General features: G+C 45.2%; 1 protein-coding gene across 1 annotated transcript; it reads left to right on the top strand.

Moving 5' to 3' along the window:
- Nucleotides 1–14,133: 14,133 nt before the first annotated feature.
- On the top strand, nt 14,134–22,009 carry TMEM216 (transmembrane protein 216). Its single transcript, XM_075280494.1, has 6 exons — nt 14,134–14,203; nt 14,459–14,475; nt 15,634–15,727; nt 16,953–17,045; nt 20,324–20,525; nt 21,784–22,009. The coding sequence occupies exons 1-6, from the start codon at nt 14,191–14,193 to the stop codon at nt 21,797–21,799; spliced, it is 435 nt and encodes a 144-aa protein (XP_075136595.1). The 5' UTR covers nt 14,134–14,190; the 3' UTR covers nt 21,800–22,009.
- Nucleotides 22,010–22,680: the final 671 nt, after the last annotated feature.

Genomic DNA, 22,680 nt, shown 5'->3' with positions numbered 1-22,680 from the left:
GGCTCACTTGTTACTGAGCGGTAGCAGGATTTTGCGTCTCGTGTTCCACGAGGAGCGACTTTGGATTGCGTTGGATAGCGGAGCCGCCTAGGCACTTTATTGTTCTCTGTATTGTATTGTCGGCTGTTCTGTGTGTGTCTGTCAGTGGTTTTGTGTCTGTGTGTTATTTTTTTTGCAGGTACCATCTTCACCACCGATTGGTAAGTCCTAATCCACACACTATATACACTACACACAGGGTCATACAGCCATAGCACACAGTGTATATAGGCAGAGGTGACCTGTAACCAGTTTGGCCTCTATAGACCCGTCCATCACACTATAGATAACTAGCACATATACAGCGCCATGCACAGGGTTATTCTATAGAGGGCGCTGATGGACATATATATGGGTATATACTCCTCCATAAGGGGTCATTTTGTAACTGAACAGGGAAGCTGTCTATTTTCCACAAGGGGGCAGCACTGCTCAGCGGGGACAACCACAATGCCGGGCTTATTACAGTATATTAGTAAATGCTCACTGATGTTTCCAGCACATTTGTTACAGTTAGGCTAAAATGGCCGACATATCTTACACATCCGTGTTCACACTGTGTTCTTTGCTGCAATTTTCCATGTGTCTGGGATAGTAATTGGTTACAGTGATGAGGTCATGTGACTGGTATGTGCTGGGCATGTGCTGGGCACTACCTGGCACATCTATGGTACTGGGCACTGTTTTAACATCTAATGTGTCGTTGATTATATTTATTAAAACTCTGTAAACGTGAAGACTGTTCTGTATTTATTCAATATTAAATATTTATCGGATACTTACCTTATGAATTCATAATTTCAGTTATTAACTTTTCAATTTATTGATCTTAATGCTCCGTGATGCAAATATGAAATTTTGAACTATAATTATAATTGTCATTATATTGGGCTCAACATTGCTGGTATATGTATCTTGTCTTATAGTTGTGTGCCTACCATTACATATATGTGATCTTAAAGAGGTTTTCCCACAATTCCCCCACATTCCCTATCAACAAAGAGTTACAAGTATCTAATCACTGGGGGTTGAATGCTATTTTTTTTTTTTTTTTTTGGGGGGGGGGGGTTGTGCTACTCCGCTCACCATGTGTTATAAATAACCCGTCCCCTTATTCTATGGTTCCGTACATTTACATTGATACCAAAGATCTGTAACTTTTCTGTTTTTTACTTTTGTGCAATAAAAACATTTTTTAAATAAAATAGTTATTTTTTTGTGTCGCCGCATTACCAGAGAAATAACATCTTTATTTCCTAGCGTCGCTGCAGGTCGGCTTGTTGTGGTGGAACAAGTCACATAATAGAACCACTCTGAGGTCCATGGGGGGGGCAAAATAGTGGAATTGTTTCTAGGGGCCCGCCATCTGGACCCTGCACACCAGCGATACCAAGACAGGGCGGCTAAAGGTAATAACATGTCAGGAGCCATGCTGCTCACCCGCCATATGATGTGCAACACTGCACTACCTAAACCCACTGCTACACACTGTATGGAAAGTGAAGAGCGCGGCTCCTAGAAATGTTACCATTACCTGTAGCCACACAGTCCTGGAAGAGCTGATCTGCAGAGGTCCTGGCTGTTGTATCATCACAGATGTAATATTGATGGCCTATCCTAAGGACAGACCATCAATATTACAAAGATGGATAAATCCTTTAAAGATTTGTCCAGGAATTGGAGCAACCCATGTGCTGGGAGGGAGGTGTAAAATAAAAAAAATAAAAAGCGCATTCACCTTCCCCGTTGCTCCGTTGTCCGCCGCCAGTGTCCATTTAGTCTCGTGCCGGCGCCTCCTTGCTGGGAGTCCTGCACCTCATGTGATCGCTGAGAATAATTAGGTGCAGGATTTCCAGAAATGAGGCCATGAGCCCTAACAGACACATACGGGAGACAACGGGGTGCTGGGGACAAAAACTCAGTGAAAAACACTGTGGAAAAAATTCATTCAGATTCACTGCTATTTTTTTTCACAGTGTTTTTTTAGCTGCGTCTCGCTGTTGTGCCTAATCCTTAACCACTTCCGGACCGCCCATAGACTATATACGTCCGGGACGTGGTTGCCTAGTTCTGCCAGGACGTACCTGTACGTCCATCAGAACACAACAGCTTCACGGAGATCGTGTAGCTGCTTTCACTAGGAGCCGGCTGTAACTTCAGCCGGAGCTCCCAGAGAGAGGACAGGGCAGATTTATTACCTCCCCTGCTTTCTCGATCGCTGTGTATACACAGCTATGGACGCAGCCATAATTCAGCAGCCCTCTGACCTGGCGGACACGTGATCCGCTGGGAGCAGTGTCCTGCCAGAGCTGCTGGGTCCTACAGGACTCAGATCAGCTCAGTAAGCTGTATATACATAACGTGCAGGAGGCTGGATTCCTCCTGTATCTGAGGTTAAATGTAGCAGCCCCAGTTATAGGAGAAATCAGCCCCAAGTACAAAAAAATAAGTGATCAGATGTCCCAAAAGGTCTCTTATTACCTTATGGGGACACAATCTGAAAAAAATAAAAATATAATAAAAAAGTTTTAGAAAAATGTAAATAAAATAATAATAATAAAAAAAAAAAATAATACGTTAAAATAAAACGCCGTTATTAAAGGTTATAGCCCCACCCTCGACGACACCATACAAAATAAAAATTACCGTAACGGAGAGGAAAACCTATATTATAAAGTTTTTCAGTGACACTTTGTGTTATTAAATTAAAAAAAAAAAAATTGAAAACCAGACACAATTTCCCTCCTATTTTGTTTATATTTTCCCAGATATAAAAAAATTTAAAACACATTCGAAAATAAAGATAACATAAAAATAAAGCCCTATGTGTCCCCGAAAAAAAGACGCAAAAATTAGTTGACTGAGACATACGGGAAAAATGTTACAGCCCTCAAAACCGCACATACAAAATAAACCTAAAATGTGTCTGGTCCTGGAGCACTAATTGGCCCGGTACTGAAGTGGTTAAAGAGGGCTTTTCACCCTTTGGTGCATATGCGGTTTGATACACCGCTAGAAAGCCGACATTGCGCTGAACTCAGCTCACGATCGTCTTTCCCGTTCTGTGCCCCTGGTGGACAGCTATTGGTGCCGGTACCGTAGTCAGTCAGTCAGGAACGTCCTTCCTCACAGCAGCGTCTACAGTGCTGTACTGTGAGAGGGGGATGGGCGTTCCTTACGTCCTAGCGATCACGCTGAGCAGTGAGGAACGTCCCCCCCAGTGCTTGTCTATGGACAAGCACTATCAGGAGGGGAGGGGGCGTTCCTCACCGCTCTCTCAGTACAGCGCTATAGACGCTACTGCGAGGAAGGGCGTTCCTGACTGACTGTCAGAAACGCCCTTCTGACAGTGAAGAGCTACGGTACCGGGACTGATAGCTCTTCACCGGGGGCACAAAACGGGAAAGCCGATAGTGCCCTTAATTCACTGCACTGTTGGCTTTCTAGTGATGTATTAATCCGCATGTGCCCCAGGAGGTGAAAGGTTCTTTATAACATCTCAATATACTGTACATCACACTATAAGGATAAGGCCTAACACAGCGTCCTGCAGCAAAAAAGCGCTGCGGGGAAAACCCCGGCGGTAACGCATCAGTTTTTCCTGCAGCGCTTTTTGCAGAAACTCCACAGAGGTTTCCTCTGAGGACTTTCTGCTTCCATTATACCTATAGGGACACTGTAGATATAAGTGACATACTGCGATTTCCAAAAACTGCAACAGTTACCTACACACTCATACATATACATTCATATATACTCACACATGTATATATATATAACAGCATATATACATTCATGTACCATATATAAGTCAAATATATACTTATATGAATGTATGAATACTATATATAGTCACATATATACATACACTCACACATACACATTATTATAGCATACTTGTCTATACTCACACATCCCTGTATACAAACATACAGTACTCACACAATATACAAGACACATATTTTAACCTTTAAAGGAATCCTATAATTCAAACATTTTTTTCTCACTAACACATAGGAATAGCTTTAAGAAAGGCTATTCTTCTCCTAACTTTTGTTGTCTTCTCCACGCCGCCGTTCGCTTGAAATCCCGGTTTTTGTTGGTATGCAAATGAGTTCTCTCCAGCGTTGCCTCCATCTTCTTCAGGAATGGGTCTTCTTTACGTCCTCTTCCAGTGGAGGCTTCAAACTTCTAGGCCTCAGGCCTAGGGCAAAGCCGACTGCGCATGCCAGCCAGCCACAAGAAAATGGCCATTTACACAGTATTGTAAGTGGCCATTTTCTTGTGGCCGGTAGACATGAACAATTGGCTGCCCGAGGCCCAGAAGTTTGAAGTCACCACCGGAAGAAGATGCGAAGAAAACCCATTCCAGATGAAGATGGAGGTGGCGCTGGAGAGTTCTCTCACAGAATTGGGGACGCCCCCAGTGCTGTGAGAGAAGTCATTTGCATACCGACAAAAACTGGATTATATACCGAACGGTGGCGCGGAGAAGACATCTAAAGGTAGGAGAAGAATAGCCTTTCTTAACCCTGTCTATATACTCAGCTCATAGATGTTGTGTAACCACTCACTGATATCTCAGGTGAAATAAAAGGATTTATATTCATTGGTGACTTCATCTTATTTATAGGGAACAACGATGGAATCGTATGAAGAGACTCCAGAAGAAGGAACATCAGAAGAGGCCTTGGAGTCAGCAGAAGATGCGGAGTACGAAGAGACATCAGAAGAAGAGGCCTCAGAAGAAGAGGAGGAGGAGGAGGAGGAAACAACCTGCTGCGCCTGGTCCTGCATCCCAGTAAGACGGCTCCTCCGCAGCGTCAGGGCCAGGATCGCCTCCTTCCTACATAGACGTTAGGTAAGTATAGGTAAGTATAGTCACAAAAACATTAAAAAAAAGTTAAGAAGTCATATAGAACATAATAATAAGAGTGATAGCGGTCATATAGGATATAAATATAAAATTATAGTAAAAAAAAAAATCTGAAAAAAAACACATAACTAGAATATAGAATAGGATTTGTAATTAGCAAAATGTAAGTTAAAGGGGTTTTCCAGGAATTGGGACAATGTGTATGGAGGCCAGAGGAGGTGTAATATATAAATACCCATCTCCCTATGTCCAGCGCTCTGTATCCACCGCCTGTGTCTGTTCAGTCTTTGCTGGTACATGGATGCTGTAAGTCCTGCGTCCCACGTGACCGCTGACATCAATCAGTGGCTTCTGCGGCCGCTGGAGAGGGAACTGGTGACATCACTCACACCATCACCGGTTACTTACCAGCGACTGCTGCGGCTACTGACTGATCTCAGCGGTCACGTGGGACGCAGGACTTACAGCATCCAGGTACCAGCAAAGACTGAACAGACACAGGCGGCGGGTGACAGTGTGCCAGGGATAGGTGCGGGTGAGGCTTTTCTTTTTTTTATTTTTCCTGGCCTTTGGTCCAATTCCTAGACAACCCCTTTAAGATAACAGTATGGTAAGGATAATCTAAGTAAGGGTGCATTCACACTAAGTATACGCTGAGCTGATTCGCGTATCACATTGAAACCAATAGGGAAAAAAGCAGCCCATTCATTTCAATGGGGAGCGCTCGTATGCCGGCTCCCATTGAAATGAATGGGATCTGCTTTGTACACGCTGACTCTGAACGTGTTTTACGTTCAGAATCAGCTCAGCGTATACTTAGTGTGAATGCACCCTTAAATAATAAAAATGGTAAAAAACTAACATAGAAATAGGTATAAAATATTGTAATAAGATAAAAATATTCTAGATAGGCTAATAGTAGAAAATAGTAAAATATATATATATGTACAAGAAAATAAATACATATAAAATATATAAATTAGAATAACTGAGATTATATATTAGATAAGATATAAACTATAGGAATAAGATTATTTTAAGTATAATAATAAAATATAGTATAAAAATTAAAAAAAATGTAAAAAAGCAAAAAAAAATAAGTGTTAGATAAGTAAGATGATATAGAGTGATGTTTAATGTAAGTATAGTATAATAAATAATAATACTATATAGTATAAAAATTAACAAAAAAAAAAAAATAGGTGTATAAGATGATATATAGAACGATAGTTTAGTGTAAGTGTAGTTCTGAAAAAAATAGTATTAGATTGAAAAAAAACAAAAAAAACAAAAAAAAAACTATAGATGTATAAGATAAAATGTTAGACATTATGTATAAGATAATCTAGATATAACATGTATAAAATTAGCATAGGAATAGTAATGAAAAATAGTATAAAAATTGAAACAAACATAGAATGCTAGAGATTATATATAGAATAGGATTATATACGGCAGGAATAGGATTAGCAGAGGTATAATAAGGACAAAAAAAAAATGCAAAAACAATGTGTAATCTTAGTATAATATAGACTTGTATAGAGTGCATAGGTATAGGGCCACTTAGTGATAGCCATGACATATAATACAGTATAAGTCAGATAATATAGACATATTGTGTAGATATAATATATACATGTGACAGGGCCCCATCCAGTGTCATCACTGCAGTGAACCAGGGAGTAGCCGATCGCCAGGACTTGGGGTCAGGAAGGAATTTTTTCCCCCTTATATGGGGGTTCTTTTCGCCTTCCTCTGGTTCACACTATTTTATGCAGTAAATCCTATAAATTCTACTGGATGGTTCTAATTATTTTACATTTATTATAGTAATAAAATTTAGATTAATTTAATTTAATTTATTCATTGTGTCTGTGGCTTCTTTATTGTGTGGTGTCGTCTTTTATAAAATCCCCTGTACACTCTGGTGGTTGGGAGCCAGAAAACGGGGGTCATATACCGAGTGGGGGGCAAGAAAAGGGGTCAGGTATCATGTTGTGGGCCAAAAGAAGGAGGTCATGTATTGTGTGGTGGGCCAAATAAAGGGGGTGTTATACTATGTAGGGGCCAAATAAAGGGGGTGTTATACTATGTGGGGGCCAAATAAAGGGGGTGTTATACTATGTGGGGGCCAAATAAAGGGGGTGTTATACTATGTGGGGCAAAAACTTTATTGATATTCTTTTAAAAGTATCTAATATGAAAGACGCATACAGACACCGCACTGCGGGGCACCTAGAATTATGCGCTCCCTAATACCAATATTAGCAGTCTGGAGTCAGCTTGGATAAATCTCTCTGATAGCTTCTGACTATATATATATATATATATATATATATATATATATATATATACCACCTCGGCAAAGACCAGTCTTTTACAATGTTAAACTCCGCCCCCACCATTTGCCAGTGTCCAATCACTGCGTCTCCATACAGGTGAACAAAGATGAGACTAACAGCATTGATTGGAGTGGAGAAGACTGCGCATGCGCCCTAGTTGGCCAATCAGAAGGGAGGTGTGCCGGAGACACGCCTCGTTCCACCCCCTTCCCTATACCACGGCCCAACTCCCTCAATAAAGAGGCATAGCTTCTGCGGAAACAACAGTGGGCTGCTCCCTAATATAACAAGACACACTCACTGCTGAATATAAACAAACACTGTGATCCGTCCAACGATCGCCACGATTGAAATGCTGGTACAGGTGCACTAGTAGCGATGCATCATCAATAAAGTTAGATGAAACGTGCATAAGAAATCCCTTCATTCACACCCCAGGGCTTAGTTGTTTTCAGTAGATAGATCCATCTGGCCTCCCTTTGGAGTAACTTCCGTAGTTCATGACGTACTTTTCTCTTTGCGTGAAAAACACACAGATCCCATTACAGTCTATGGGGTCCATGTGCTTCCATAAGCTCACCGCTTGTCAATGCGTTCGGTATTCTGTATTATGCCCCACAGTGGCACAATAGACTGTGGGGCATAACAGAGGTTACAGGAGGCACAGTGGACCCTTCAAGCTCTATTATGCCCCACAGTTGCACACCCATGAACTATTATTATACTCAGGGGTCTGAAAAGACCCTCCGAGTATAATAATCGGAGCCCCAGGGGAGGTGAGGGAACATAATAAACAATGTTACTCACCTCTCCTGGATCCGATGTTACTCCCAGGAGGCTTCGGGCCTATATGGTAATGTGTCAGATGTCACGTAGTCTGGGATTTTACCATATGGGCCCAAAGCCTGAGCTAGCAGTACCATACAGGCCCAAAGCCTGTGCTAGCAGAAATAGCCTGTTGCCATACAGGCCCAAAGCTGTTACTGCTAGCACAGGCTTTGGGCCTATATGGTAATATCCCAGACCACGTGACGTCTGACACATTACCATATAGGCCCGAAGCCTCCTAGGAGTAACATCGGATCCCGGAGAGGTGAGTAACAGTGTTTATTATGTTCCCTCACCTCCCCTGGGGCTCCGATTATTATACTTGGGGGTCTGAAAAGACCCCCGAGTATAATAATAGCGGTAGTGGGATTGCAGCCTGGCCCGGGCCTACTCACTGCCGGCCAGCACGGCCTATAGTAGAAGGGGAAGCGGGGGCGGCAGTGAGCAGGTACGGGGAGGTTGGTAAATAGGCCACTACCTGCTGCAGATACTCCAGCAGGTAGCGGCCTATAATAAAAAAAAAAAGTTATTATACTTACTGACATGAGCGCTGCTCCCGCTGCATCCTCTTCTCCCGGCAGTACACAGCATGATGACGCCACCTACGCTGATACGTAGACGTCTGAACCAGCGCAAGGAGAGCGGCAGCTTTCCTTGCGCTGGTTAAGAGAAAAAAAGTAAAAAATAAAAAAAAAAAATATATTGCCTGGGCTGCCGCCCCCTCCGGTCCGCCACCTGAGGAGGTCGCCTCACCTCACCTCATTAGAGGTGCGGCACTGATGTGGGAGTGGGGGGGGTCACTGCTGGACATATAATGATGTGTGGGGGTGTCACTGCTGGACATATAATAATGTGTGGGGGTGTCACTGCTGGACATATAATAATGTGTGGGGGGGTCACTGCTGGACATATAATAATGTGTGGGGGGGTCACTGCTGGACATATAATAATGTGTGGGGGGGTCACTGCTGGACATATAATAATGTGTGGGGGGGTCACTGCTGGACATATAATAATGTGGGGGGTCACTGCTGGACATATAATAATGTGTGGGGGGGTCACTGCTGGACATATAATAATGTGGGGGGGTCACTGCTGGACATATAATAATGTGTGGGGGGGTCACTGCTGGACATATAATAATGTGTGGGGGGTCACTGCTGGACATATAATGTGTGTGGGGGGGTCACTGCTGGACATATAATAATGTGGGGGGGTCACTGCTGGACATATAATAATGTGGGGGGGTCACTGCTGGACATATAATAATGTGGGGGGGCACTGCTGGACATATAATACTGTGGGGGGGTCACTGCTGGACATATAATAATGTGTGGGGGGGTCACTGCTGGACATATAAAAATGGGGGGGTCACTGCTGGACATATAATAATGTGGGGGGGGTCACTGCTGGACATATAATACTGGGGGGGGGTCACTGCTGGACATATAATAATGTGGGGGAGGGGGTTACTGCTGGACATATAATAATGTGGGGGGGGCACTTCTGGACATATAATAATGTGTGTGGGGGGGTCACTGCTGGACATATAATAATGTGTGGGGGGGTCACTGCTGGACATATAATAATGTGGGGGAGGGGGTTACTGCTGGACATATAATAATGTGGGGGAGGGGGTTACTGCTGGACATATAATAATGTGGGGGGGGCACTGCTGGACATATAATAATGTGTGTGGGGGGGTCACTGCTGGACATATAATAATGTGGGGGGGGTCACTGCTGGACATATAATAATGTGGGGGGGGCACTGCTGGACATATAATAATGTGTGTGGGGGGGTCACTGCTGGACATATAATAATGTGGGGGGGGGTCACTGCTGGACATATAATAATGTGTGTGGGGGGGGTCACTGCTGGACATATAATAATGTGTGGGGGGGTCACTGCTGGACATATAATAATGTGTGGGGGGGTCACTGCTGGACATATAATAATGTGTGGGGGGGTCACTGCTGGACATATAATAATGTGTGGGGGGGTCACTGCTGGACATATAATGTGTGGGGGGGGTCACTGCTGGACATATAATAATGTGGGGGGGTCACTGCTGGACATATAATAATGTGGGGGGGTCACTGCTGGACATATAATAATGTGGAGGGGCACTGCTGGACATATAATACTGTGGGGGGGTCACTGCTGGACATATAATAATGTGTGGGGGGGTCACTGCTGGACATATAAAAATGGGGGGGTCACTGCTGGACATATAATAATGTGGGGGGGTCACTGCTGGACATATAATACTGTGGGGGGGTCACTGCTGGACATATAATAATGTGGGGGAGGGGGTTACTGCTGGACATATAATAATGTGGGGGGTGGGGCACTGCTGGACATATAATAATGTGGGGGGGTCACTGCTGGACATATAGTAATGTGTGGGGGGGTCACTGCTGGACATATAATAATGTGGGGGAGGGGGTTACTGCTGGACATATAATAATGTGGGGGAGGGGGTTACTGCTGGACATATAATAATGTGGGGGGGGGCACTGCTGGACATATAATAATGTGTAGGGGGGGGTCACTGCTGGACATATAATAATGTGGGGGGTCACTGCTGGACATATACTAATGTGGGGGGGGCACTGCTGGACATATAATAATGTGTGGGGGGGTCACTGCTGGACATATAATAATGTGGGGGGGGTCAGTGCTGGACATATAATAATGTGTGGGGGGGTCACTGCTGGACATATAATAATGTGGGGGGGTCACTGCTGGACATATAATAATGTGTGGGGGGGTCACTGCTGGACATATAATAATGTGGGGGGGGGTCACTGCTGGACATATAATACTGTGGGGGGGGTCACTGCTGGACATATAATAATGTGGGGGGGGGGCACTGCTGGACATATAATAATGTGTGTGGGGGGGTCACTGCTGGACATATAATAATGTGTGGGGGGGTCACTGCTGGACATATAATAATGTGGGGGAGGGGGTTACTGCTGGACATATAATAATGTGGGGGAGGGGGTTACTGCTGGACATATAATAATGTGGGGGGTGGGGCACTGCTGGACATATAATAATGTGGGGGGGTCACTGCTGGACATATAGTAATGTGTGGGGGGGGTCACTGCTGGACATATAATAATGTGGGGGAGGGGGTTACTGCTGGACATATAATAATGTGGGGGAGGGGGTTACTGCTGGACATATAATAATGTGGGGGGGGGCACTGCTGGACATATAATAATGTGTAGGGGGGGGTCACTGCTGGACATATAATAATGTGGGGGGGTCACTGCTGGACATATACTAATGTGGGGGGGGCACTGCTGGACATATAATAATGTGTGGGGGGGTCACTGCTGGACATATAATAATGTGGGGGGGGGTCAGTGCTGGACATATAATAATGTGTGGGGGGGGTCACTGCTGGACATATAATAATGTGGGGGGGTCACTGCTGGACATATAATAATGTGTGGGGGGGGTCACTGCTGGACATATAATAATGTGGGGGGGGGGGTCACTGCTGGACATATAATAATGTGGGGGGGTCACTGCTGGACATATAATAATGTGGGGGGGCACTGCTGGACATATAATACTGTGGGGGGGGTCACTGCTGGACATATAATAATGTGTGGGGGGTCACTGCTGGACATATAAAAATGGGGGGGGTCACTGCTGGACATATAATAATGTGGGGGGGGGGGTCACTGCTGGACATATAATACTGTGGGGGGGGGGTCACTGCTGGACATATAATAATGTGGGGGGGGGTCACTGCTGGACATATAATAATGTGGGGGGGTCACTGCTGGACATATAATAATGTGGGGGGGGCACTGCTGGACATATAATACTGTGGGGGGGTCACTGCTGGACATATAATAATGTGTGGGGGGTCACTGCTGGACATATAAAAATGGGGGGGGTCACTGCTGGACATATAATAATGTGGGGGGGGGGTCACTGCTGGACATATAATACTGTGGGGGGGGTCACTGCTGGACATATAATAATGTGGGGGGGGCACTGCTGGACATATAATAATGTGTGTGGGGGGGTCACTGCTGGACATATAATAATGTGTGGGGGGGTCACTGCTGGACATATAATAATGTGGGGGAGGGGGTTACTGCTGGACATATAATAATGTGAGGGAGGGGGGTTACTGCTGGACATATAATAATGTGGGGGGGGGCACTGCTGGACATATAATAATGTGGGGGGGTCACTGCTGGACATATACTAATGTGGGGGGGGGGCACTGCTGGACATATAACATACCTCCCAACGTCCCGATTTCTGCGGGACAGTCCCGATTTGGGTGACATGTGCCGCGGTCCCGGTTGGAGGGAGGTATGTCCCGATTTCAACTCAGATCTGCGTCCAGAGGATCTGAGTTGAACACACATGCGGCTGACAGCTCCTCGCTTCGCCGCTGCCCGCCTCTCTCCCTGACACACGCGGCTGAAGCTGCTCGCGTGCTCACTTCGCCGCTGCGTCTCTCTCTCTCGCTGACACATGCGGCTGAAGCGAGGAGCTGACCTGTGTCAGCTCCTCGCTTCGCTGCTGCCGCCGGCTCCTGGCTTGTACATCGCGTCTACAAGCCAGGAGCCGGCGGCAGCAGCGAAGCGAGGAGCTGACACAGGTCAGCTCCTCGCTTCAGCCGCATGTGTCAGCGAGAGAGAGAGACGCAGCGGCGAAGCGAGCACGCGAGCAGCTTCAGCCGCGTGTGTCAGGGAGAGAGGCGGGCAGCGGCGAAGCGAGGAGCTGACCTGTGTCAGCTCCTTCCTTCAGCCGCATGTGTCAGCGAGAGAGGCGGGCAGAGAGCGGCGAGGGAGCGGAGGAGAAGGTAAGTTTAATGTGGAGGTGGAACGTGAATCTGGGGGGCAGATGAAGGAGAGGACGGCATGACATTGGGGCAGAGATGGGGGACATGAATCTGGGGGCAGAGATGGGGGACATGAATCTGGGGGCAGAGATGGAGAGGACATGAATTTGGGGGCGGAGATGGAGGGACATGAATCTGGGGGCAGAGATGGAGGGACATGAATCTGGGGGCAGAGATGGAGGGACAGGAATCTGGGGGCAGAGATGGAGGGACAGGAATCTGGGGGCAGAGATGGAGAGGACATGAATCTGGGGGCAGAGATGGAGGGACATGAATCTGGGGGCAGAGATGGAGGGACAGGAATCTGGGGGCAGAGATGTGGGACATGAATCTGGGGGCAGAGATGTGGGGACATGAATCTGGGGGCAGATATGGAGAGGACATGAATCTGGGGGCAGAGATGGAGGGACATGAATCTGGGGGCAGAGATGGAGGGACATGAATCTGGGGGCAGAGATGGAGGGACATGAATCTGGGGGCAGAGATGTGGGACATGAATCTGGGGGCAGAGATGGAGGGACATGAATCTGGGGGCAGAGATGGAAGAGGGACATGAAACTGGGGGCAGATGAAGGGTGTATATGAAACTGGGGGAGAGATAGAGGGGGGACATATAATTTACGGGTGACTGTAGGAGGATTATACTGTGTGCGGGCACATGAAAAATTAATGAGTGGGCGGAGTCAACACAAAAGTGGGTGGGGCTAAATTTGCCGCGGCGCGCTACGCGCGCCACTCATTTTGTCCCTCTTTCGGTTCTTCAAAAGTTGGGAGGTATGATATAATAATGTGGGGAAGGGGACAATAGTTTGCACCAGGTCCCACAAGATACTTGTTACGTCACTGCCCCTCCCCTTTAGATACCAGCAGTACACCTTCCAGCACACAGTCCCATGTAAAACCTCTCTCTCTCTTTTCAGTCTCCTCCATCATGCAGCCCCATGTAAATCAATCCTAGGTCTCCCCTTCCATCCCCCATTACCACAGCACAGCCCTCACTGCTTTCTGTTCTCCGCTTGCTCGGCTCCTGCAGCCTCTATACAGCACAGAGCATTGATGGAAGAGACCCCCGCCCACTCGGAGAAGCCCCGCCCCCACTCGGAGAGGCCCCGCCCCCACCAGGCGCTGCTCACTCTATCACGTCCCTGCTCTGTACACTGCGAGCAGCAGCCGGAGCGCCGGTATCCAGGAAGTGTCGTCATCAGCGTCCCTGGAGCAACAAGATGGCGTCCAAAGGTGAGTAATGAGACGGAGCGGCTTATAGATGCGGAGCGTCCTCTCCACGGCCCGGCCTCTCCTCGCCATACAGGCCCCGGGGAATGTGAGGCGCTGGGGCCTCGTGTCTATAGCTCACCCGGGGAGCTGCACCATACCAACCTGTGGGACTACAACTCCCAGTGCGGATGTCAGGACCTGCTGGGGGTTGTAGTGACACATTAGCCGCTGAGCACTGCTATATACAGGGCTGATGTCTTGTTCTCTCTCCTCCAGGGAGAAGACGTGGAGTTGTATCCTTCTAGATCTCATCTAGTGTGGAACTACAAGTCTCAGCCTGCCCTAAAGCAGAGGCGCACAATGCCAGATAGGTCAGGTAGTCGCCCCCTGTATTATAGGTCGGAGGACGCTCCTGCCCTGAGAATCCTGCACCGATCAGAACGTTACAGAACCTTTCCAGAAAACCAGAGTCAGCCCCCTTAACCTCTTCAGTACCGGGTTTAGGACAGCACTGGTTTTTTTTTTTTCGTACGTGCGGTTTTGAGGGCTGTAACATTTTTTTTTTTTTTTTTCGTTGGGTTAACCAAATAATTTTTTTTTGGTGATAAATAGGGTTTTAGTTTATGTTTAGAATTTTTTATTTTTATGTTTTTTCTTCATTTTAATATCGGAGAAAATGTAATCAAAAAGGAGGAGAAATGTCTTGTTTTTCACATTTTACGTTTTTTTTTTTTTTTTACAGCACAGAGTGTTTATTACAGTCCTTTGTTGGTGGGGCTATAACCTGTGATGGGAGCGTGGTAGTGGTGGGGGGGGGGTTCACTTTATTTTATTTATAATAATTTATATTATATAAAGATATTTATATAAATGTATTTAAATAAATTTAGAATTTATTTATAATTTTTAATCTATACATTGCAGGGTTAGAGGTGGAGTGTCGGATATATATATATATATATATATATATATATATTTATGTCTATGGACGGGGTTTGGCTACAAACACAATTTTTCAGCTACCCACAGTGCAGGGGACAAGTGTCTGATGGCCGGGGGTCTTAGTGATGACAAGAACAGGGGTCCCACTTACCTCTGTTTGAATGGACCAGTAGTCCTGCATGTCGCCACGTCATTCATCTCTACAGGACTGGCGGAGATAGGTAAGCCGTATTTGGCTTTTCTTTGACAGCAGCAGTATTCAGGTGATACCGTCCTTTTGGATGCAGGTAGGAGAACCCCTTTAACTTGAAACATTATTATTATTATTGTTTATTTATATAGCACCATTAATTCCATGGTACCCTCTGGTTCTCCTAGCCCAGGGCCGTAGATATTTCCCCACATGGAGTCTTCTTATTCTGGATATACTTTGGGAGATTTTGGGTCATTGGTATTAAAATGATTCTAAATTATCATACGTTTTTAAGAGGTTTCCTTGACTGCCGCAGCTGTCCTCCACCCCGCTAGAAGTTCTCTTCTTCCTCAATGGCTGGTACTGCGCCTCTTACTTCCTCATTGAAGCTCTTATATTTATATATAAAGGTGAGTGTTGGGATCTCTGATGTCTGTTATGTGTGTGGACATGCTGACGTCAGTATTTAGAGTTGCTGAGGCCACAGGGGACCTACATCTTCATATATGATGGCGTCACACTGACACCACATGTACCAGCAAACACATCAGGTAGGATGGGGCAGACGCCATGATGTATGTGCATAGTAATTGACCAAAATACCGTCTATCTCGTATCTTCGTATTCTGACATTCATAGTGCATGAAGAGTTGCACCAAACTCCAATCCCATTCTGACTAGTCTTATGGCTGCAGTCAATGGAGAGGTGGCTTTGCACGTGCGACTTTATCCATTTCTTTGTATGAGTATCAAGACCAGATGACCAAGTGTTCACACCATTTGGCATGAGGTTGGATGATCCTAGTTCTGAACATAAGTGGTATATATGTATGTATACGTGTGTGTATTTACATATATATCAGCTATGTATGCTTTCCTGTGTATGTGTTGAGAATACCCCTTAGGCTAGGTTCACACTTGCATGTGGGTTTCCATTGTTGGGTCCACTGGGTTTCTACATTGCATTATACCTGGGCAGCACGGTGGCTCAGTGGTTAGCACTGCAGCCTTGCAGCACTGGAGTCCTAGGTTCCAATCCTGCCAAGGACAACATCTGCTAGGAGTTTGTATGTTCTCCCCGTGTTTGCGTGGGTTTCCTCCGGGTACTCCAGTTTCCTCCCACACACCAAAGACATACTGATAGGGAATGTAGATAGTGAGCCCTATATGGGACAGTGACTGACATTGTCTGTAAAGCACTGCGGAATATGATGGCGCTATATAAGTAAGCATAATAAATAAATAATACCTGCCACTGGTATACGAAGATCGGTAACTAGTGTCAGTCACTGGTATACAGTATTCGGTTACTACTCTAGTCACAGGAGGGAGGACATTGGAGGATGGTCAGTAATGACATGTCACTGCTTATTGTGCGATTGTCTTAGGCCTCATGCACACAATCATTCTTCTTATTCGCAATTGCAGATAAAAGTACGGCCCCATACATTTTGTACATTATCTGGCCAAATTGAAGAGCCACAAAATATGGTCCGGTCCTATACCTGTCCTAACTCGCGGCTCTGTCGATTCATTTTCAATACATGGGTCAGAACTAACAGTATAAAATAATAATGTCCTCCAAGACGCTGCTTTGTCCTATACATGCTTGACAATGTTTCTTATCGACTTCAGGTTTGATCTTACCCTACCCTACATCCAATCTGGTCCTGGAGGTGGTGATGCTTATTCTTTATCTTGGCATCGAAGTCACACGCCTGTATCTTGGTGAGTAGGGGGATGTACGGGGTGGGGGCTTTACATCATTACACAGTGTTAATACTGTTCATGTATTGTAGCCCCCTTACCTTTATTTTTGTATAAGGCTCCCTTTTTCCCTGTGAGGTATGTGCAGAATATTACCTCTATGACTGTACACAGTGCGCGGGACTTTAGATCTGTGTAAACGCCAAAACATTTTGGGGAGACATAATTCCTCAATATTTTTGTTTCACTGTTTTTATTATTTTATTTTATTTTTCCTATTAAAACCAGATCAAAACTGTTTTTCTTTTACATATATCATCTATATGAGCAGGGAATGCTGGGAGATTTCAGCCCCGAAGCCTACAGAATTGTTAACACAGCTGCGGCAGTATTTGTGAGATCAGTATGGGTTTTGACCTTTGGGGGTCCCCCATCATTTCTATAATGGGGTCCCTGTGATGATGACGAGTAATATGAAGCTCCGTACAGCTCCCCCCTTAGGGTAAGTTCACACAGAGATTTTTGGTCAGGATTTTGAGACCGTATCCGCCTCAAAATCCTGACCAAAAAGACGGCTCCCATTGAAATCAATGGGAACCGCTCAGGTCTTTTTTCAAGAGGCGAGATGTTCATTCTTCAGGCTGTTTCGCCTCGCGATTCGGCCTGAAGACACTCCCTCCTCCTATCTAGGCCCATTCATTGGGCCTAATCCAAAGCGGAGCGCGCGGCTAGATACCAGTGCAGTGTTCCGGCTTTCAGTCGCGGCTATCCGGTTTTCGGTCCGGAACCTGAGGCGGCCTCCGCTTCAGGTTCCGGACCAGAAAACTCCATCTGAACTTACTCTTAGTGTGGTCTCTCTAGAAAGTAGGAATAAGGATCACTATTCTAGTGGTCTTTGTGGTTCCCAGAGCACAGACACCCCGCTATATTGTGAATAGTGATAATTGTTATAGTGGGAGATCCCTATTTAGGTTAATGCTGGTGAAATTGACAATGTTTGGCCAAATTCACTCTAGCGCTCAGTATTACACCCCCGAACTCTGGAACCGAGCTGGAACCTGGCAGGTCTGATTAGTCTATAGGGTCCGTGGGCAACCGCTTTTTAAGCAGAAAGCCAAACGCTAGTGTGAACATAGCAGCAGATGAAAGGCTCCGAGGGATTTCTGAATTAGACATCTGCATTGATGTGCCCTAGATCTGGGCTCTTATCGTGACACTTTAGTCATCGGCTGATAAGCTCCTAAGTCGTTACTAATTCATTAAACGTCCATTAATGGCAGATCCCACATCTGATGTGTTCAGGATTCTTACAGTGCATTTAACTCTTTATGGGTCGCACTACGGTCAACCCTCCTCACTAGACGCATATAAACCTATTATACAGTAAGTTGGTGTTACTTATAGTAGCTGCTTAATGACCATTCCCTTATATATCATATTTATTATTGCTTCTGTTAAGGGAATGACCCAAAATTAGGGTTGCAGGTAGGGTGTTCCTGGCCACCCCATCTGCAGATTATAGAGTACAGACAGGAACAAATCAATTTAAGGGGGTTATCCACTTCCTACTAGGAAATTGAATAGGCCATCAAGGTTAGATCTGCGGGGGTCTGACACCTGGGACACCTCCCGATCAGCTCACTGGTCATACAAACAATAGTGTCAGGGTTAACTACTGCAGCGCTGCTCCATTGAACGGTACGAGACAATGCTGCAGTACCTACATCCTCAAGATGAGTGGGCAACGTGACTCCTGGCAATGCCAAGAGTCAGAGCCCTGCAAGTCCTAAGGACAGGCCATCAATAGTAGAAACTGGAAAAAAAAAAAACCTTTAAAGGAACACTAAACCTAGAAAACCAAAGAAAACAGGAGATAATCTCGTCCCTGCTATAGGATTTTCTCATGTTCCTGAAATAAATGTATTTAGAGTCCTGCTAAGACGACGGGGTTAATCTCTGGTTGATCTGTTTTATATTTGGCTGGAGATCCGCTGGGGGGTCGGGCTTAGCCAAAAGCGCTGCCATCATCTATCTCGCATACAATTCTAAGGCAATGGGATTGGGGAGAGATGAATAACATTTGGGGGTGATCGGATGAACTAGCTCGCTTTTTATCATCGACCTGACACACAACCAGATACAGGACAGTGAGGAGGAGGAAACATGGCTGATCTCCGGGGGCACACAGACAAGAAATCTTTGTATATTTCTCAGTTTTAATGGTAATATAAAAAAAATAATAATATATAAGGGGTTTTCTGGGTTACATATGATGACCTCTTTTCAGGACAGGTCCTCAATATCAGATCAGTGGAGGTTTAACACTCAGCAAGCACCCCTACTGATCAGCTGTTCCTAACAGCCGCCGTAGCTGGAACAGAGCTCCTGTCTCCATGTAGTGGCCGGGCCAAGTTACTGCAGCTCAGCTTCTATTCACTTCAATAGCCGCTAAGCTGCAGTAGCCTAGGTTGTCCGCTACACAGAGAATGGAGATGTGCTTTGAGTTCTGGCCTCTGTGCGAGCTCTGGTCCTGGCAGCTGTTGGGAACACTTGATCAATGGGGGCTTAGGGGTCTCACCCCACTGATCTGAGATTGTTGACCTTTCTTAAAGGTGGATCATATTGCCTCTCATTTTTACATGTTTAGTCTTGCAAAAAACATACTCAGATTAGAGTATTGGGAACAGCACCACACCTGCCCATGGGTTGTGTCTGGTACTGTATCTCAACACATCACCAACACAAATGATCTGCATATACATTCACAGCAGTGCTAAATCCTCCCTGTTCCCTTAGCTTTACTTTACTTGCTGCTCCTTGTATTACTGCGTGATACAAACTACATTTCCCATGATTCATCCGCCAGTTCTTGCACTCTGTGCACACCTCTCTTCTCCGCTCTCCCTTGCAGTGAAATCATAGATAATAAATCACACCCGACCCACATCTGAAGTCACCTGCTACTGTGACAGTATGCTTGCTGGCTGAACTGCTCACAGGGAGGGAAAACTTAAACCGTATACATAGTAGGAAGAGTTTTGTATTGATGCAGTCTGCTATTTGGTCCTTATATTTGTTAAAAATACATATTAGGTTTCACCAAACTTTACCAGAAATACACAACTGAATATTTACTGTATTTTATCACAGCAAGATATATGGGGCATTGGAGGATATTTTGTAAGGGTAAATGTAAGGGATGTCTTTACATGATACTTCCCACATTGTAGCATTGTCTGCTTTGTGTTTTATATATTCGCAAACATGATTAGCTTTTTTTTTTTTTTTCCATTTTTTAGGATGTCGTGGGAACCAGTGTGAGCGAAAGCTCCCCCTAGTGGTCAGTGTTGGTCTAACCATTCCAAGTGGTTTACTTGCGTTATACTTCCTCTTCCTTCAGACGTATGCATTGAGGCTGGAGACAGTACTGAGCTGTATTTTACTCTTCTTCTATGGGTTAGAGGCCATACTGAGTTGTGCCGCTCTCATTACATTCTGCAGGTAATCACAGTTATGGCTGCGGTACATTGGGGTATCGGACAAGTGTGTTCTTCTATGCTGAGGACATTACAATCTATGTAATTGTATCTATGTCACAGGTTATGCATGTGATTATTATTATTGTGAATGTATTGTATGCCCATGTCTTACTTATGGGTACTAGGAAGCGGGTTTAAAGGGATCCTATCATTAAAATGAAATTTTTTATGACTAACAAGTAGGAATAGCCTTAAGAAAGGTTATTCTCCTCCTACCTTTAGATGTCTTCTCTGCAACACTGTTCGGTAGAAATTCTGGTTTTCGTCAGTATGCAAATGAGTTCTCTCCCAGCACTGGAGGTGTCCCCAATGCTGCAAGAGAACTCTTCAGCGCTGCCTCTACCTTCTTCTGGAACGGCCTCTCCCCGCGTCTTCTTCCGGTGCTAGGGTCAAACTTCTACACATGCACAGTCGGCTCTGCAGAGCCGACTGCGCATGCACGTGGCCATTTTCCTGTGGCCGCTTACCCCAGCTTGCTGTGTAAGCGGCCACAAGAAAATGGCCACTTACACCAGGCGGGCATGCGTAGTCTGCTCTGCCCGAGGCCTAGAAGTTTGAAGCCAGCGCCGGAAGAAGACGCAGGGAGAGGCCGTTCCAGAAGAAGATGGAGGCGGCGCTAGAGATTTCTCTCGCACCATTGGAGACATCCCCAGTGCTGCAAGAGAACTCATTTGCATACCAAAGAAAACTGGGATTTCTACCAAACGGCGGCGCGGAGAAGACATCTAAAGGTAGGAGAAGAATAGCCTTTCTTAAAGCTATTCCTTACGTGTTACTTAGAAAAAATTGCATTTTAATTATAGGATCCCTTTATGGCTAAGGCCCTATGTAGCAGTCCATAGCAAGAAGTGGAAACGGAAGTGAAGTAGAAAGCCTGCAGAGGAAACTTCTGTAAACTTTCTGTGAATATCGCTGCCTAAGGCCTGGTTCACATTCGGGTTTCCGTTTGGGAATTCTGCTTGGGGACCCCCTGAATGGAAATCTAATCCGCATAAAAAGGAAGATACCTATGGAAACCCGCAGATACCATAGACTATAAAGGGTCCATGTGGTTTCTGCACAAAATATTCAGAGAGACAAGTGCTGCTTGTAGGACTTTTCTCTCCGTATATATATTTCATGCAGGTAGGGGAATGGAATGACCGGAACGCAGATGTGAGCCGGGGCCTAATCGTACATATACAATAGTATAATAAATATCCTCGTGTCTCCTTTTACAGAGAACCAAGTTACTGAGTGTCCCGTCACCAGGATGACTCTTCTGGATTCCTGAATGCCCCATCTCTGTTTGCTGTGCAAATCGCAGGAGCCGTTGCGCTTCTATCCAGGCTCTTATTCAGTGCAGTAAAGCGATTCCTCACTGCTGGAAAAGACTTGATAGCATCACTGAATAGTAGCCTTGGTTCATGTGTATTAGGGGGGGAGGGGGAGTTGTGTGTTTATTCCATTGTGATTCCACAAAATAAAATAATTTTTTTAAAGAGTGTTTATTTTACATTATATGGGAGGAAATGCGTTCTGCGTATCATCTGCAGTATGGAAGAGTCTGTAGGGCAATGGCTAGTCATCTACAAGTGGGATATGGCGTTTGTTTGTAGGAAGGTTGGAGTCGCCTTTTGGTCAGTTCTGAATTTATTCTTATTTTTTCATGTTTCATTTTTTCAGTTTTATGAATTTCTTATTTTTTGTGAAATATTGAGCAATCTGTGAGGGGGAGAAAAGGTTTTGTGAATAAGCAACCTTATACATTGACACTTTTCTGCCTGCTGAGACAGATACTTAGGACAGGCCAAGTATAGAGACTGTTCCTAATAATAGAACATACAAAAAAATCCCAGAAAACCCCTTTATGTTTTTGTAACTCTGAGCATCATGGGAAAAGAGAATGTATAGGATTCTTGTAATACATTTTTACAGGCATGCAATGTATTTTTTTTCTTACGTGTAGATTGTGAGCCCCATATAGGGATATATATAGGGCTCACAATGTATATATATATATATATTTCCCCTATCAGTATGTCTTTTTAGAATGGGAGGAAATCCACGCAAACACGGGGAGAACAGACAAACTCCTTTCAGATGTTGCTCCTGGCAGGATTCGAACCCAGGACTAC

The sequence above is a fragment of the Leptodactylus fuscus genome, chromosome 7, assembly GCF_031893055.1.
Source record: "Leptodactylus fuscus isolate aLepFus1 chromosome 7, aLepFus1.hap2, whole genome shotgun sequence".
Lineage (NCBI taxonomy): Eukaryota > Metazoa > Chordata > Amphibia > Anura > Leptodactylidae > Leptodactylus > Leptodactylus fuscus.
The sequence above is the reverse complement of the archived record's forward strand: the minus strand, read 5'-3'. Positions and strand labels throughout refer to the sequence as shown.